Genomic DNA, 15,950 nt, shown 5'->3' with positions numbered 1-15,950 from the left:
ATCAAACTAACAACCCTGGAGTTGCAAGCACCATGCTCTACCAACTGAGCCACACGGGATTTAAGAGGGTTGGAGCTCTATGTATGGACAGCTGAGCCTTTTACTGCTATCTCCACACACACACACACACACACACACACACACACACACACACGCACGCACACGAACACACACACGCACGCACGCACACGAACACACACACGCACACGAACACACACGCACACGCACGCACACGCACATGAACACACACACACAGAGAGCCAGCTAAAGCTTTGCTACCTTATGACCTTCAGCACTGCATATGAACTTGACTCAGCTGTCCTGTCACATCAGATGCCCCCCTCCTCACACACACACACACACCGCCTGTTCCTCTCTGAAAAAGCTGGGTGACAGCTGTGCTTATTCAGAACAAAGGCAGTATGCCATTGAGAGTACACTATTGGAGTGTGAATACTTCTGATATGATATTCTCTGTCTGTTTATTAGATGCACTGGTCTATATGCTGTGATAGTAATACACCTCTCTCTGTCTCTCTCTCCTCTCCCCCTCTTTCCATACCCCTTCCCCCCTCTCTGTAGATGCGTTAGTGTGGACCAATGAGCAGGTAGTGCACTGGGTCCAGAGTATAGGTCTGAAGGACTACAATACCAACCTGATGGAGAGTGGAGTCCACGGGGCTCTCATTGCTCTGGATGAGACCTTCGACTACAGCAGCCTGGCTCTCATATTGCAGATCCCCATGCAGAACACACAGGTACACACAGACACACACCCTTGGTCGAGGGACTAGCGCTGTGTAGGAATGACTAGGGCTGTCACAGTTAGCATATTACCGCCACACCAGTCACGAGTCATGACCCAGTCAAATTCCCTGTGACCGTTGGCATTCAAAACTGCTCAAATCAATGCTGCTGATGGGTAGTTTACCAAACGCTAATTGCCTGGTACTCAGTGCTCTATTGTCCATCTAATTACTCTCTAAACACTTCATGGTTAAATGTGAATAATCTGAATGATGAGGACAAATGATGATGAGAATTAGGGCTCCTGTTTGGAAATGGACACGGGAAGCCCCGGAATATGCATAAATACATTTTTAAAACCCTACAAGACAAGGACCTACAAGACAACCGGTCCGATCTGAGTGAGGGAAGCAGCAGAAAAGCCCATTGTTTCGCTACTTTATCAAAACAGAGCTGTAGAGAAAGGGAGAGAGAGAGAGGCACAGAGCGAGCAGCTCTAGACTATTAGGGAGCAGAGGCCGAGTGTGTGTGTGTTTGTGTGAGTAAGACACTGGAGGCTCGGAACACCAGAGCAGGCATGGAGGGAGAGACCGCAACCACTGTTATCGTGCGCTAGACTAACTTCTTGCTAGTTATTTATCATTCCATCCGATTACATAGTACCTGACTTGACTGCATCAAACCGAGAGAAACTAGGTTTATTGAGGCTATAACGTTACTGCTGTTCTCACTGTCCTACAGTTGGCCTACACATAATAGAACGGACGTCCCTAGTCAATGATGACATAATGGGTGGACTTGTAGCCATTTTGAGTGCACCCATTGGAGCAAAGCATCTCAATGTGAAAAAACCTGTTTGCATGTTCTTCACAAAGAGGGCAACAGATGCTACTGAGCCAGATGTCTATGTGTCAGGGGAGAAGCTCCAGGTGGTATCCGATTTTAAGTACCTTGGCATCATACTTGATTCCAACCTCTCTTTTAAAAAGCATGTGAAAAAGGTCATTCAAATAACCAAATTCAACCTAGCTAATTTCCGATTTATACAAAATTGTTTGACTACAGAGGTAGCAAAACTGTACTTCAAATCTATGATACTCCCCCACTTAACATACTGCTTGACTAGTTGGGCCCAAGCTTGCTGTACAACATTAAGACCTATTCAGTCTGTCTACAAACAGGCTCTCAAAGTGCTTGATAGGAAGCCCAATAGCCATCATCATTGTCACATCCTTAGAAAGCATGAGCTCTTGAGTTGGGAAAATCTTGTGCAATACACTGACGCATGTCTTGTATTCAAGATCCTTAATGGCCTGGCTCCCCCTCCACTCAATATTTTTGTTAAACAGAAAACCCAGACATATGGCAGCAGATCCACAAGGTCTGCCATGAGAGGTGACTGTATAGTTCCCCTAAGGAAAAGCACCTTTAGTAAATCTGCATTCTCTGTGAGAGCTTCCCATGTCTGGAATACACTGCCATCAGACACACATAACTGCACCACATATCACACTTTCACAAAATGCTTGAAGACATGGCTAAAGATAAATCAGATTTGTGAACATGGTCCCTAGCTGTGTGTTGCCGCTTTCCATGTTGTCTGTTGTCTGTAGCTTGTGAGGTGTGGAAACACTTTGTTGCTTTTATGAATTTTGTCTTGCTGCTTTTTGTTTTATGTTGCTCTGTCTGTATGCTGCGTCTTGCTTGTCCTATGTTGCTCTGTCTGTATGCTATGTCTTGCTTGTCCTATGTTGCTATGTCTTGCTTGTTCTATGTTGCTATTGTCTATATTGTAATTGTTTTTAATAACCTGCCCAGGGACTGCGGTTGAAAATTAGCCGGCTGGCTAAAACCGGCACTTTTACTGAAACGTTGATTAATGTGCACTGTCCCTGTAAAAATAAAATAAACTCAAACTCAACTCAAGTATACATTCCATTGCATGAGCCACATTAGTTAGTATTATTTGAATGAACATTCTGCATTCCAATGGAAATTATTGCACCACAATACCAAGCAGCCTTTGCGAGTGTACCCATGAGTTTACCAGTCAAATGTCTATGGTGTGGAAGCCCGGAGATGCTAAACATGTTTATGTTAAATAACGGTCAATTACTGTGAGACCGGCAGTCATTTGCTTGACAATTACCTACCGGCTGACAAAATGTCATGACTGCCACAGCCCTAGGAGTAACGCCAGCTGTCTATTTAAGTGATAATGCCAGAAAAGCTGGTGTTTGGAGGATATATTGGCACGGGAGTTCGTCTCGGGCCGGCAAACCATGCCAATATATCCTCCACTGGCTTCGAAAACATTATAACTTTTATACAATGGGTTAACAACATTTTCAAACAATGATTGACATATTTTAATTAAAAACTTTATTTTGATAACTTTAGTCATACTATTTCATCCTTCCACAAGATATAGTCCCGAAACAAATCTAGGGTTGCTACCCAAGCCGGCTGGTCATTCGTTCTATTGGTTCGGTTGCCACTCTGGCTGGAAACATTCTTATCCCTTTGCTTGCTAGCTAGCCAACTACGACTAACTTAGAGTCACGCCAATCAGTGAAGAAAAATCAACAACAGTAGTTGCATTTGTTTAAGTTGTTTTCTAATGACATTTATTTGGATACATCCATAACAATGAGCTAATTAGGCACCATTTCACCAGGCATAGAAAATGTGCTCTCTCGTTAGGACGCTGTTGTTCAGAGGAGCTAGCCAACAACACAGCTAACACAATAACTTCAATCTGAAGCTGGGAAGACTGCAAACTAGCTGCATTTGGTTTCGTTTGACCCTTTTTCAATTGACATTTCTTTGTATATATATCCATAAAAATGATGCCAGCTGATTCATGATTTCGACTGGCTGAAAAACGCTGCCTGGCTTTCTCTTTCGTCCCAACTCTTGACCCACCCCTACACGTTCATTACTGTGGGACAGTTGGAGATCAAATTTGAAAATTGAAACAATGTTGCAAATGTCGGAGAGACAGACACTAAGGTTTATACAAATCTCAGCTGTTGTCTAAAAGAAATGTGAGATAATGTCTAGATGCTTTTTATAGTGGAGATAAAGTATATAGATTGCCTGGCTGGGCTGATGAGACAGTGGATTGCGCTGTCAGATGGAACAGAGGCAAAATAGGCATTTTACCACTATAGATTTAGCCGGTGATAACTTGTGGAATAGACGGGATGGATTGCACTTTTAACCAGCATTCAGGATTAGACCCACCCGTTGTATAAATGCTGTATATTATGCTGTGTGTGTGTGCGCCAGGCTCGGCAGGTTCTAGAGAGAGAGTTCAACAACGTCCTGGCTCTGGGCACTGACCGCAGACTGGAGGAGGTGAGTAATAAGGATATAATGGACCCACAAGTGTTTCAGTTTTGCCGTCTTCCTGTGAAATATGGATTCAGTTTCTTTATAACCACTTTGACTGCTTTTACATGGCTGTTTGTTTGTTTACTTTCTCTCTCTGTGTAGAGTGGGGATGATAAGACGTTCCGCCGCTCTCCATCGTGGCGTAAGCGTTTCCGAGCGCGGGAGGGAGGAGGGGGAATGGGCATGATGGCGGGCTCCATGGAAACACTGCCCGCTGGGTTCCGTATGCCCTCCATGTCCATGCCCCCGTCCATGGCCCTGGTGCCCAGGAAACAGCTGCAACCAGAAGGTGTGTGTGTTTGGAAAGGGGTACTGTGAGGTCGTAGTTAATTGCAGTCGTGTGGATGTGATTTGAGTGTGTTTTGCGATTCACTGACAATGCAAGCCCTAACAATAACAGCCACAAAATGATTTCATCTTAACGCTTGATGTGTGTGAGGGCATTTATGCGTGTGTGAGTGTGTGCCGGTCTCTTTGCTTTGCCTGTCTCACTGCACGCTGTCTCCTCTCTGTCCCGCTCGGCCACGCCCACTTCTGCCACACACTGTCTAGCTCCTCCCCCGGCTCCCCAGAGACTCGACCCCTCTGCTGTACGGACGTACTCATGCTAACTCCACTCCACTTACTAACAGGAGCTAACGTTAACAGGTAAGACATCCTAGCAATGCTAACAAATGGCTAGGACCATTAGCCTATTCCTGACTGAGCAATGCTAACAAAAGGTTTAGGGAAACCTCATGCTAGTTCCACCCCAGTTGCCAACCCTCTCTCTCTCCCTCTTTCTTTCTCTCCCTCGCTTTCTCCTTCTGTCTTCCTTTGTATCTCTCTCAGTTTATTCCCATGACCTGTATGGACACATGCTTGCGGCCTTTCGAGAGTGACATGCCAAATTTGGGAGAGATCTTGACGTTAAGGGACCTGTATCCAGCGTCACCTCTCACCTTCTCCGTGGGACACGTGCAATTCGGAGGTGACCTCTGACTTTTTGACCTTTGAACTCTGAGCGTGCTCATTGCCACACTCGCTGCTGTAAAGGAGACTCGGCCCAGTTGCTATTCCCAGTAAACCCAGTACCCCCAGTAGCCTTGTTGTTGTGGTGTCGTGCTCCCGCATAGTCCTAATTCCTAATCTGTCGGTTCTAGTCCTAATTCTTTATCTGTGGGTTCTATTCCTAATTCCTACTCTGTGGGTTCTAGTCCTAATTCCGAATCTGTGAGTACTAGTCCTAATTCTTACTCTGTGGGTTCTAGTCCTAATTCCGAATCTCTGGGTTCTAGTCCTAATTCCTACTCTGTGGGTTCTAGACCTAATTGCTAATTTGTGGGTTCTAGTCTAACTCTACTCTAGCTCCTGGGTGTTTTCCACCTACACGTTGTCCCCTCGGTTATGCAAGGTATTAATCATTTATTGTCTCTCTGTAAATAAAATGGATGACATATGTTTTTTTATATAAATATATATAAATATATATATTGGAATTATATATGGAGAATATTATAATATCATTGCTGTATGAAACCCAATGCCCTGTATTCGGTGGTGACTGTTCTATTTGTGTGTTGGACCTCTGTGTGTCTTATATGCTGTCAGTGTCTGGAGTTATATGAAGGACTCACTAAGCAGGGGCCTGTTACTCTATGTGATACTACTACTATGATTCTCAGCCACAGGTTCTTGGGTCCAGACCTAAACGGTTCAGTTACCTTTCCTGCCTTTTATCCCCTACTTTCCTTCTCTCTTTTCATATCTCCTATCCTCCTTTCCCATCTCCTTTTCTCCTTTCCTCCTGCTCTTTCCTATCTCCACTTGTTTCCTTCCTCTATTTGACACTGATGTAGCTACCATGAGTAGAGTAGGTGATCCTGTAGATATGAGAGGATACAGGATGAGCTGTGTGTGTAAATGAAAGCAATAGGCTCCAATATTTGAGACTTAAGGGAAACAGCATGTTACGAAAGCCAAACCCTAGACTAACCTCCATGGATGGATGGTGTTGTTTTTCTCTACTTCGTTTCAAATCAAACAGTAAATTGCTGCTAGGCATCAGCCAAACGAAATCCTCACAAACAGGACACCTGACAGAGACAGTGATGATGCCATATATGGACTTTTCCCCTGCCGCCCCTTTCCTGTCCAGTTGCCATGGGGATGTGAAAGTGGCCAATGATGCTGCCCGAGCACTAGCACGTGTTGTGTGTATGACCTCCTCTCCTCCAATGAGAGAGCTCTGTCAGTGAACTAGTGAAGTGTTGGATGGGTGTATTTCTTTTGATTTTACAGCCAATGTTTTAAAGGTGTCTAAAAGATGTAATGTGTTACTGTGGCAGCTACGAGTACTGTGTGTGTATTTATTCCAGGTGTGAAATGATGCTGACAAATCAAGATTTTATTATTTGGCTATTTAAAAAGTGTATTGTATTTATGACACTATAGACATAAGTAAAGCTGTTTTTTGTAAAGATACATGTTGATGTTGTGTGTTCATTTTGAGGTGATGGTTGGCATGCAAGTATGTGCTTGCATGTTAAGACGTTAACTGTGGCCAAGTATTGAAAATGGTCTTTAATGCAAGTTTAGACAGAAACATCACTTCTTGGGACATCTACAAATACACAACAATCTTTATTATAAAACTCAAAAATAAGTTAGCAAAAAAATAGAAAATAAAATAGCAAAACCACTCTGTAGAAAACGGAACGTATTTACATCACTAGCATTCATTACCAGTTTAAATTAAGCAGATGCATTGGTCAAAACTGCCATGGTACATATTGGCCCCACAAATAATAAACTAATGTTTTTAAGCATAACACACGCAAACAGAATGCAAGATAGATCAGGGAAAGATTTAGAAAAGGAGGAAACATATTTTTCTGCATTAAGTCAGGACAGAAAACCATAATTCTCGTTGCTCCTTTCCAGTGGCACTTAGGGCCTCAGTTCTAACTTGAGATCCACACAGGGAACTGGATTTTTGTCCTAAAACATGCATAGATTGATGTCAGTGGGTTCTCAGGTTAGGATCTGACCCGTAACCTACTGGTAGGGAGACGTGGACCACAGGGTTTGGTAGGGAGGGAATAAGGCCTCAGGCCTGGAAGAGGTGTGAGGGCTTTAGGTTAGGGCCAGGAGTTAGTCCTGGAAAAACCTCCTGGCCTATGTTGGTGTGTATGGTGTTGTATGGTGTGTGGGTGTGTATGGTGCTGTGTGGTGTCCAAGTGCTAACTTGCAACTAGCTGGGACACACAGGGCCTGGCCTTCTTTCCTCCCTTCATTGAAGTAGTCACTGATCTAACATGCTTGGATGGTGGAATGTACAGTAGGTTTCGCTGCATAGCTTTCACCTATCCAGTTATATCCCATTAGTGACTACCTTCCCATGGAAGGGAGTAAAAAAAGATGGTTTGTGATGTATTGGACCTGTTAACAGCACACATGTCTGTCTGCTGCTCTGGGTTTATTTGGGAATGTCCACAGGTACAGGGTAGGCCAGAGGAGCCCCCTCTGCTGCTGTGATGCTGTCCACGATGGACGTCAGAGAGCGCAGGTTAGTCTGCTCTGGAGAGTCTGCACTCAGGAGGTCTAGAGAGAGACATGAGAGAGAGAGCGTCAAAACAGCTAACATTTTCAACAAGTTCAGGGTGCATTGCTGAAATGTAATACATTGTGTGTTTACCCTCGTTGCTGTAGCTCTGGGCACAGTGGTCTGAGGTGTTGCTCCACTCTGGGCTGCTACAGCAGGTGCTGCCTGATCCCTGCTCACTCGACGACGACACCTGTTACCATGGAGACAAGGCACTGTCATTCACCCCGCTTTGTGTGACACGTCACGCCCCACCCCACACAGACGATGCCAGTGACACACACATCATCTCATTCACAACTATACACACACACTACGCTACTCACAACGACAAACACACACTACTATTGATCATCTTTGTCTGTCGTAGCTAAGAAGCTGGTGTTGCCTGTCTCTTTTTCAATGATTCATCAAACAAATTTCTTTTTTTTAATTGTCATTTAGCAGACACTACAGTAGTGAGTGAATACATTTTCAGATTTTTTCGTACTGGTCCCCATGGGAATCGAACCCACAACCCTGGCATTGGAAGCGCCATGCTCTACCAAGTGAAGCACACACACTACACTACCCACAACTCCACTCACTACACACACAGCTTCATCAATTACTTTATGAATAATTGATTGTACTACTGTGTCATAACACATTATCCATTACAACTGTTTCTGAAAGCTGGTAGGTTAAGATGAAACTAAATCAAGATTAGGTGAGTGCTGTGTTTGAAGTACTTATGAGGGATACAAATTATGTATGTCGCATGTCTTTTAAAACAATAGCCATAGCAGCACTCCCAAGGGAATTCACGCACTCCAGGGTGAAATGTTTCAATATTTCAATATGTTTCAATGTTTCAACTCTAAGTGCTGTTCTGTCTGTGTTGTTAGTGGATGGTTTGATGAGGGCTCTGTCCGCGGTACTTGTCTATGACAACTGTCAATGAATGTAAGAGCTCTGTTCTGGAACTGTTCTGTTGAAACCTTGTATTCTACGAGCGGCGAACACCATATATCAGAGTTTACACACCAGACGTAGACCTACCCTCCTACCAGACTCACACTAGCACACACAGACATATAAAAAGCCTTTACAACTAACACACCCAACCGCCTCGCCTGCCTTACCTAAAGCACTGTTAATGCCTGTAGGCCTACATGTACTCAAATAACATTATTTCCTAAATGTTGGGGGTGATTATTCCCATCCATGTCATTTGCATCTGTTTCCAAGTCTCTGGTCCCTCTTTCTTCACTCCTCATTCCCTTCATCCCTCTCCAGTCTGCCTCTCCCTCTTTCTTCACTCCTCATTCCCTTCATCCCTCTCCAGTCTGCCTCTCCCTCTTTCTTCACTCCTCATTCCCTTCATCCCTCTCCAGTCTGCCTCTCCCTCTTTCTTCACTCCTCATTCCCTTCATCCCTCTCCAGTCTGCCTCTCCCTCTTTCTTCACTCCTCATTCCCTTCATCCCTCTCCAGTCTGCCTCTCCCTCTTTGACGCCTCTCTTCTACTGTGTCATTCCCTCTCTCACATTATTCACATCTTTTCTCTCATTTAGCCTTTTCCTCATATTCTTTCTCTTCCTCCTCAACCACTCCTATTATCATGTATCTCTGTTAACCTCCCTCCCTCCATCCCTCTCTCCTCCCTTCTACCTTGCTCTTTCTCCCAGACCTCTACTGTAGGTTGGTGTGGTTCTTTCATCCCTCACTCCGTCCATCTCTTCCTCCCTGCGTTCCTGTCTCCTACTCACCCTGGGTTGAGCAGGTCCGGTGCGGTATTGTAAGCCCTGTGTTCCCTGGTCGTTCTCCTGCTGGTTGAGGGAGGAGACAAGTGCCTGCAGCCTCTCAATGTACTGGATGGCACTCCTCAGGATCTCCACCTTGGGCAGCCTCTGGTTGGGGTTCATCAGGGTGCTCCTCTTCAGGGCCTCGAATGCCTCGTTCACCTTCTTCAGCCTCCTCTTCTCACGCATTGTGGCCGCTTTCCGCCGGTCCATGGTCACTGTCTTGCGTTTGCACAGCTTGCAGGCCCAGGGTAGGCACTGGCCGGGGCAGTGGGGCTCCGGGTGGGGGGAGAGACCAGAGGGGGTTGCCTTGTCCTCCATACCTCCACCCAACCCTACCCCAACCCCCCCGGATAGACCCCCACAAAGTCCCATCATGGAACCCCCGCGCTCCTGGTAGCCCCCCTGGTCATACCCACCCGGCAGCCGGGACTGGTAGAAGTTGTCCCCCCCTTCGTAGAAGCGTTGGTCGGGGAAGAAGTAGGGGTTGGTCTCGAAAAGCTCCATACTGGTCGACGCTGAAGTTTAGGGGGCGAAGACTCTGGTTTGGTTCCTCTGGGCTCTACTGTGTGTGTTCTATAGGGGTGTTAGGTCTGAGTGTGTTGGAGAGAGTGTGTGAGTGAGCCTCTCCCACTTCTGGCCTGGGTTAGTGGAGAGAGGAAGATGTGTGGAGAACAACTGGTGTGGAGCAGCAACTGCAGGTTGGCATTTAAACCCTCTGACTGCTGCAGGATCAGAGGGTTAAATTTAGCACGAGCCCAGAGAAACCTGACACGGCGTTTAGCTGTTGCTGCACATCTAAACTTCACATCTCTGTTGGGCCCTGCTCTCCAGGGCTTCAGGAACGTGTGTATGTACGTGTGTGTGTGTGTGTGTGTGTGTTTGTGTGTATATGTGTGCATAGGAAGCTATGTCTATGTACTCACTCGCGTGTGTGTGCGTGTGTGTGTGCATGTGTGCAAGGTAGAGCGTCGGCCAATGGCGTAGTAGATAATGGAATGTGATCTGGTTGCCATGGAAATTGGTCTAATTACCTCAGATCTGACCATGGGATCAAAGATGGCTGCCTTAGTGAGCTATTCCCTGCCTCACGTCCCCCTCCACGACATCATACCTGAAGTCCCCTACCATACAGTCTACACACAGCTGTCACCTCCACTCTCAAATCCCCATACTCGATGACAGAAAGTATCACAGCAGCTTTTGTTGAAGTTATTAATTGAAGGAAAGTTATTTTGATTCATTCTGAAAATAAGGTATGAAGATTTTCAGTATGGATATGTTTGACTGATGTTTTATCTGTGTGAAGTTCATGGGGACATGGAGTTAAATCTCGACATGTTTTCCACATCCAATAGAAAGTCCTTATTATTTGGCTTTAAGCCCAAGAGAATGGATGGAGACACATAACTGGACACCCCTGAGTGACTGTGGGCCAATTCTCCACTGTCGAGTACAGTCTGTACATTGCCTGGTATGTGTCTTAACAGTGAGATTTACATCAGGTAAGATATTTGTGATGGCCTTGGTTGTCCTGACCCTGGACAGAGTGTTAGCCTAGCTGCCTGTCGCTAATCCCTCAAGACTCGTCTCACCTCATAGCTCACAGGCTAATTCTGACAGGCTTCCGTTCGGATGCACCATGGTCCTGTCTGTCCCTATCATAGCCCTGTCTGTCTCTCTCATAGCCATGTCTGTCCCTGTCATAGCCCTGTCTGTCTCTCTCATAGCCCTGTCTGTCTCTCTCATAGCCGTGTCTGTCTCTCTCATAGCCCTGTCTGTCTGTCTCACAGCGCTGTCTGTCCCTATCATAGCCCCGTATGTCTCTCTCATAGCCCTGTCTGTCTGTCTCATAGCCCTGTCTGTCTGTCTCATAGCCCTGTCTGTCCCTATCATAGCCCTGTCTGTCCCTATCATAGCCCCGTATGTCTCTCTCATAGCCCTGTCTGTCTGTCTCATAGCCCTGTCTGTCTGTCTCATAGCCCTGTCTGTCCCTCTCATAGCCCTGTCTGTCTGTCTCATAGCCCTGTCTGTCTGTATCATAGCCCTGTCTGTCTGTCTCATAGCCCTGTCTGTCTGTCTCATAGCCCTGTCTGTCCCTATCATAGCCCTGTCTGTCCCTCTCATAGCCCTGTCTGTCTCTCTCATAGCCCTGTCTGTCCTTCTCATAGCCCTGTCTGTCTGTCTCATAGCCCTGTCTGTCTGTCTCATAGCCCCGTCTGTCCCTATCATAGCCCTGTCTGTCCCTATCATAGCCCTGTCTGTCTCTCTCATAGCCCTGTCTGTCCTTCTCATAGCCCTGTCTGTCTGTCTCATAGCCCTGTCTGTCCCTCTCATAGCCCTGTCTGTCTGTCTCATAGCCCTGTCTGTCTGTCTCATAGCCCTGTCTGTCTGTCTCATAGCCCTGTCTGTCTGTCTCATAGCCCTGTCTGTCCCTCTCATAGCCCTGTCTGTCCCTCTCATAGCCCTGTCTGTCCCTCTCATAGCCATGTCTGTCCCTATCATAGCCCTGTCTGTCCCTATCATAGCCCTGTCTGTCTCTCTCATAGCCCTGTCTGTCCTTCTCATAGCCCTGTCTGTCTGTCTCATAGCCCTGTCTGTCCCTCTCATAGCCCTGTCTGTCTGTCTCATAGCCCTGTCTGTCTGTCTCATAGCCCTGTCTGTCCCTATCATAGCCCTGTCGGTCCCTCTCATAGCCCTGTCTGTCCCTATCATAGCCCTGTCTGTCCCTATCATAGCCCTGTCTGTCTGTCTCACAGCCCTGTCTGTCCCTCTCATAGCCCTGTCTGTCTCTGTCTGTCTGTCTCATAGCCCTGTCTGTTTCTCTGTCTGTCTCTCTCATAGCCCTGTCTGGGGGTCTATGAGAGAGACAGAGGTTGGGGAATGGTCTGGGACAGGGCTAGATTGGGTAATGGTCTGGGACAGGGCTAGGTTGGGTAATGGTCTGGGACAGGGCTAGGTTGGGTAGTGGTCTGGGACAGGGATAGGTTGGGTAATGGTCTGGGACAGGGCTAGGTTGGGTGGTGGTCTGGGACAGGGCTAGGTTGGGTAATGGTCTGGGACAGGGCTAGGTTGGGTAGTGGTCTGGGACAGGGCTAGGTTGGGTAATGGTCTAGGACAGGGCTAGGTTGGGTAATGGTCTGGGATAGGGCTAGGTTGGGTAGTGGTCTGGAACAGGGCTAGGTTGGGTAGTGGTGGTCTTGGACAGGGATAGTTTGGGTAGTGGTCTGGGACAAGGCTAGGTTTGGTAGTGGTGGTCTTGGGCAGGGATAGTTTGGGTAGTGGTCTGGGACAGGGCTAGGTTGGGTAGTGGTGGTCTTGGACAGGGATAGTTTGGGTAGTGGTCTGGGACAGGGCTAGGTTGGGTAGTGGTGGTCTTGGACAGAGCTAGGTTGGGTAGTGGTGGTCTTGGACAGAGATAGTTTGGGCAGTGGTCTGGGAAAGGGCTAGGTTGGGTAGTGGTCTGGGACAGGGCTAGGTTGGGTAGTGGTCTGGGACAGGGCTAGGTTGGGTAGTGGTCTGGGACAAGGCTAGGTTGGGTAGTGGTGTTCTTGGGCAGGGATAGTTTGGGTAGTGGTCTGGGACAGGGCTAGGTTGGGTAGTGGTGGTCTTGGACAGGGATAGTTTGGGTAGTGGTCTGGGACAGGGCTAGGTTGGGTAGTGGTCTGGGACAGGGTTAGGTTGGGTAATGGTCTGGGACAGGGTTAGGTTGGGTAATGGTCTGGGACAGGGCTAGGTTGGGTAGTGGTCTGGGACAGGGTTAGGTTGGGTAATGGTCTGGGACAGGGTTAGGTTGGGTAATGGTCTGGGACAGGGCTAGGTTGGGTTGTGGTGGTCTTGGACAGGGATAGTTTGGGTAGTGGTCTGGGAAAGGGCTAGTTTGGGTAGTGGTCTGGGACAAGGCTAGGTTTGGTAGTGGTCTGGGACAAGGCTAGGTTGGGTAGTGGTGGTCTGGGACAGGGCTAGGTTGGGTAGTGGTCTGGGACAGGGCTAGGTTGGGTAGTGGTCTGGGACAGGGCTAGGTTGGGTAGTGGTGGTCTTGGACAGGGATAGTTTGGGTAGTGGTCTGGGACAGGGCTAGGTTGGGTAATGCTCTGGGACAGGGCTAGGTTGGGTAATGATCTGGGGCAAGGCTAGATTGGGTAATGGTCGGGGACAGGGCTAGATTGGGTAGTGGTCTGTGACAGGGCTAGGTTGGGTAGTGGTGCTCTTGGACAGGGATAGTTTGGGTAGTGGTCTGGGACAAGGCTAGGTTGGGTAGTGGTGGTCTTGGACAGGGCTCGGTTGGGTAGTGGTCTGGGACAGGGCTAGGTTGGGTAGTGGTCTGGGACAGGGCTAGGTTGGGTAGTGGTGGTCTTGGACAGGGATAGTTTGGGTAGTGGTCTGGGATAGGGCTAGGTTGGGTAATGGTCTGGGGCAGGGCTAGATTGGGTAGTGGTCTGGGACAGGGCTAGGTTGGGTAGTGGTGCTCTTGGACAGGGATAGTTTGGGTAGTGGTCTGGGACAAGGCTAGGTTGGGTAGTGGTCTGGGACAGGGCTAGGTTGGGTAATGGTCTGGGACAGGGTTAGGTTGGGTAATGGTCTGGGACAGGGCTAGGTTCGGTTGTGGTGGTCGTGGACAGGGATAGTTTGGGTAGTGGTCTGGGAAAGGGATAGTTTGGGTAGTGGTTTGGGAAAGGGATAGTTTGGGTAGTGGTCTGGGAAAGGGATAGTTTGGGTAGTGGTCTGGGAAAGGGATAGTTTGGGTAGTGGTCTGGGACAGGGCTAGGTTGGGCAGTGGTCTGGGACAGGGCTAGGTTGGGTAGTGGTCTGGGAAAGGGCTAGGTTGGGTAGTGGTGGCCTTGGACAGGGCTAGGTTGGGTAGTGGTCTGGGACAGGGCTAGGTTGGGTAGTGGTCTGGGACAGGGCTAGGTTGGGTAGTGGTGGCCTTGGACAGGGCTAGGTTGGGTAGTGGTCTGGGACAGGGCTAGGTTGGGTAATGGTCTGGGACAGGGCTAGGTTGGGTAGTGGTGGCCTTGGACAGGGATAGTTTGGATAGCGGTCTGGGAAAGGGCTAGGTTGGGTAGTGGTGGCCTTGGACAGGGATAGTTTGGGTAGTAGTCTGGGAAAGGGATAGTTTGGGTAGTGGTCTGGGAAAGGGATAGTTTGGGTAGTGGTCTGGGACAGGGCTAGGTTGGGTAGTGGTCTGGGACAGGGCTAGGTTGGGTAGTGGTCTGGGACATGGCTAGGTTGGGTAGTGGTCTGGGACAGGGTAGAGGGTAATATTACTACAGTTGAGTGCAGGCTTGTGTGTGGGGGGGGGGGGGGGGGGGGGCTGTCAGGTTAGCCAGTGATGGATGGTCACTGATGGTGGAAGGAGTACAAAGATGCCTGTGTGGGTCTCAGTAAGAGGGGGGCAGCAGTGTGTTAGAGTCACTCATAACCCCCCTCCCCCTAAAAAAAAATCTGTCCTACACATACACACTCACACACCTCCCCACCTCATTTTCAGCAGAACCTGAGAACTTGTGTGTGCCAGCCGTATACTCCCCCAACACCCCCCAGGTTGGGGAAAAGTCCCCTCTCTGCATTTAGAAGTGAAGGGGAACAGTGAGGTACAGTCACCAGGGTGTCCACAATGTTTACTTCTGGTCTGCAGTTGTTCTATATTAGTTTATCTTTGGAATCCAACACACAAGCCCTGAGACTCATTCACAGCTCTGTTTGACTGATGAGTAGTCTGAGTAGTCATCATATCCTGGTTGGACATTTTGACAGGCATTGTCACTGTTGTCAAAACAGACCTCTTCACTTTGAATATCCACAGTAAAAAATGTTAAGTGTGTGTGTTTGGGTGCATGTGTGTGTGTGGTCTGGTTATTGCCAACAGTGTTCCACTTTTCCTCAATGACAAGCAGCAGCACATTGCGGGACAGCTGAGATGGGCTGGGAGTGAAGTGGGAGAGGAGAGGGGTAGTGTTTTAAATCGTACTCTTTATTCTAAAGCTGTAATTGTTACAATGAACAATATTCCTTCCTTCTTGTAGTGTACATGTTATAAGTTGCTCTGGATAAGAGAGTACTGTATGTCAATAATATGACCTAGATGTAAATGTCCTTGTAGATCGTAAGGAAAAGGATGACAGAGTAGGATGAAGTTGTTCCTACACACTGATCTATGGCCAGTTAGACATTTTTCCATCTGATGGTTGAGATTAGGATTTGAGGAGGGGAAGCGGTTGAGGATCCAATTTGTCTCCTAGTGTAGATACCCAGAGGGTGGCTGTATTAGGCCAGGAATGTATCCTCTCTCTGGCTCGGCTCTCAACTCTTAGAAAAATATAATGGACTGCATAACCATTGCGACAGCGACAGATGCCCCCTTGTCCATCGTCAAGGAGATGGGCTGTTGCTATGGGGAACTCTACACGACAACCTGTCAGTCTACAGCTAAATGGGAGAA

At 47.8% G+C, this 15,950-nt stretch overlaps 2 protein-coding genes across 2 annotated transcripts in view; one reads left to right on the top strand and one right to left on the bottom strand.

The window, feature by feature from the left end:
• LOC139398494 (liprin-alpha-2-like) overlaps positions 1–6,592 on the top strand; it is a 30,138-nt gene extending 23,546 nt beyond the window's left edge. The window contains exons 26-30 of the mRNA XM_071144443.1: positions 583–758; positions 4,039–4,107; positions 4,246–4,432; positions 4,696–4,791; positions 4,975–6,592. Coding sequence (XP_071000544.1) covers positions 583–758; positions 4,039–4,107; positions 4,246–4,432; positions 4,696–4,754 — 491 coding nt within the window. The 3' untranslated portion in view covers positions 4,755–4,791; positions 4,975–6,592. The remainder of the gene's footprint in view (positions 1–582; positions 759–4,038; positions 4,108–4,245; positions 4,433–4,695; positions 4,792–4,974) is intronic.
• Positions 6,593–6,690: 98 nt separating this feature from the next.
• LOC139398493 (myogenin-like) lies at positions 6,691–10,193 on the bottom strand. Its single transcript, XM_071144441.1, has 3 exons — positions 9,476–10,193; positions 7,820–7,919; positions 6,691–7,725 (listed from the first exon to the last, which is right to left on the bottom strand). The coding sequence occupies exons 1-3, from the start codon at positions 10,013–10,015 to the stop codon at positions 7,601–7,603; spliced, it is 765 nt and encodes a 254-aa protein (XP_071000542.1). The 5' UTR covers positions 10,016–10,193; the 3' UTR covers positions 6,691–7,600.
• Between the last annotated feature and the right edge of the window lie 5,757 nt (positions 10,194–15,950).

Source organism: Oncorhynchus clarkii, unplaced genomic scaffold (genome assembly GCF_045791955.1).
Source record: "Oncorhynchus clarkii lewisi isolate Uvic-CL-2024 unplaced genomic scaffold, UVic_Ocla_1.0 unplaced_contig_9755_pilon_pilon, whole genome shotgun sequence".
Classification (NCBI taxonomy): Eukaryota; Metazoa; Chordata; class Actinopteri; order Salmoniformes; family Salmonidae; genus Oncorhynchus; species Oncorhynchus clarkii.
This window is presented reverse-complemented; position numbering and strand designations above follow the sequence as displayed.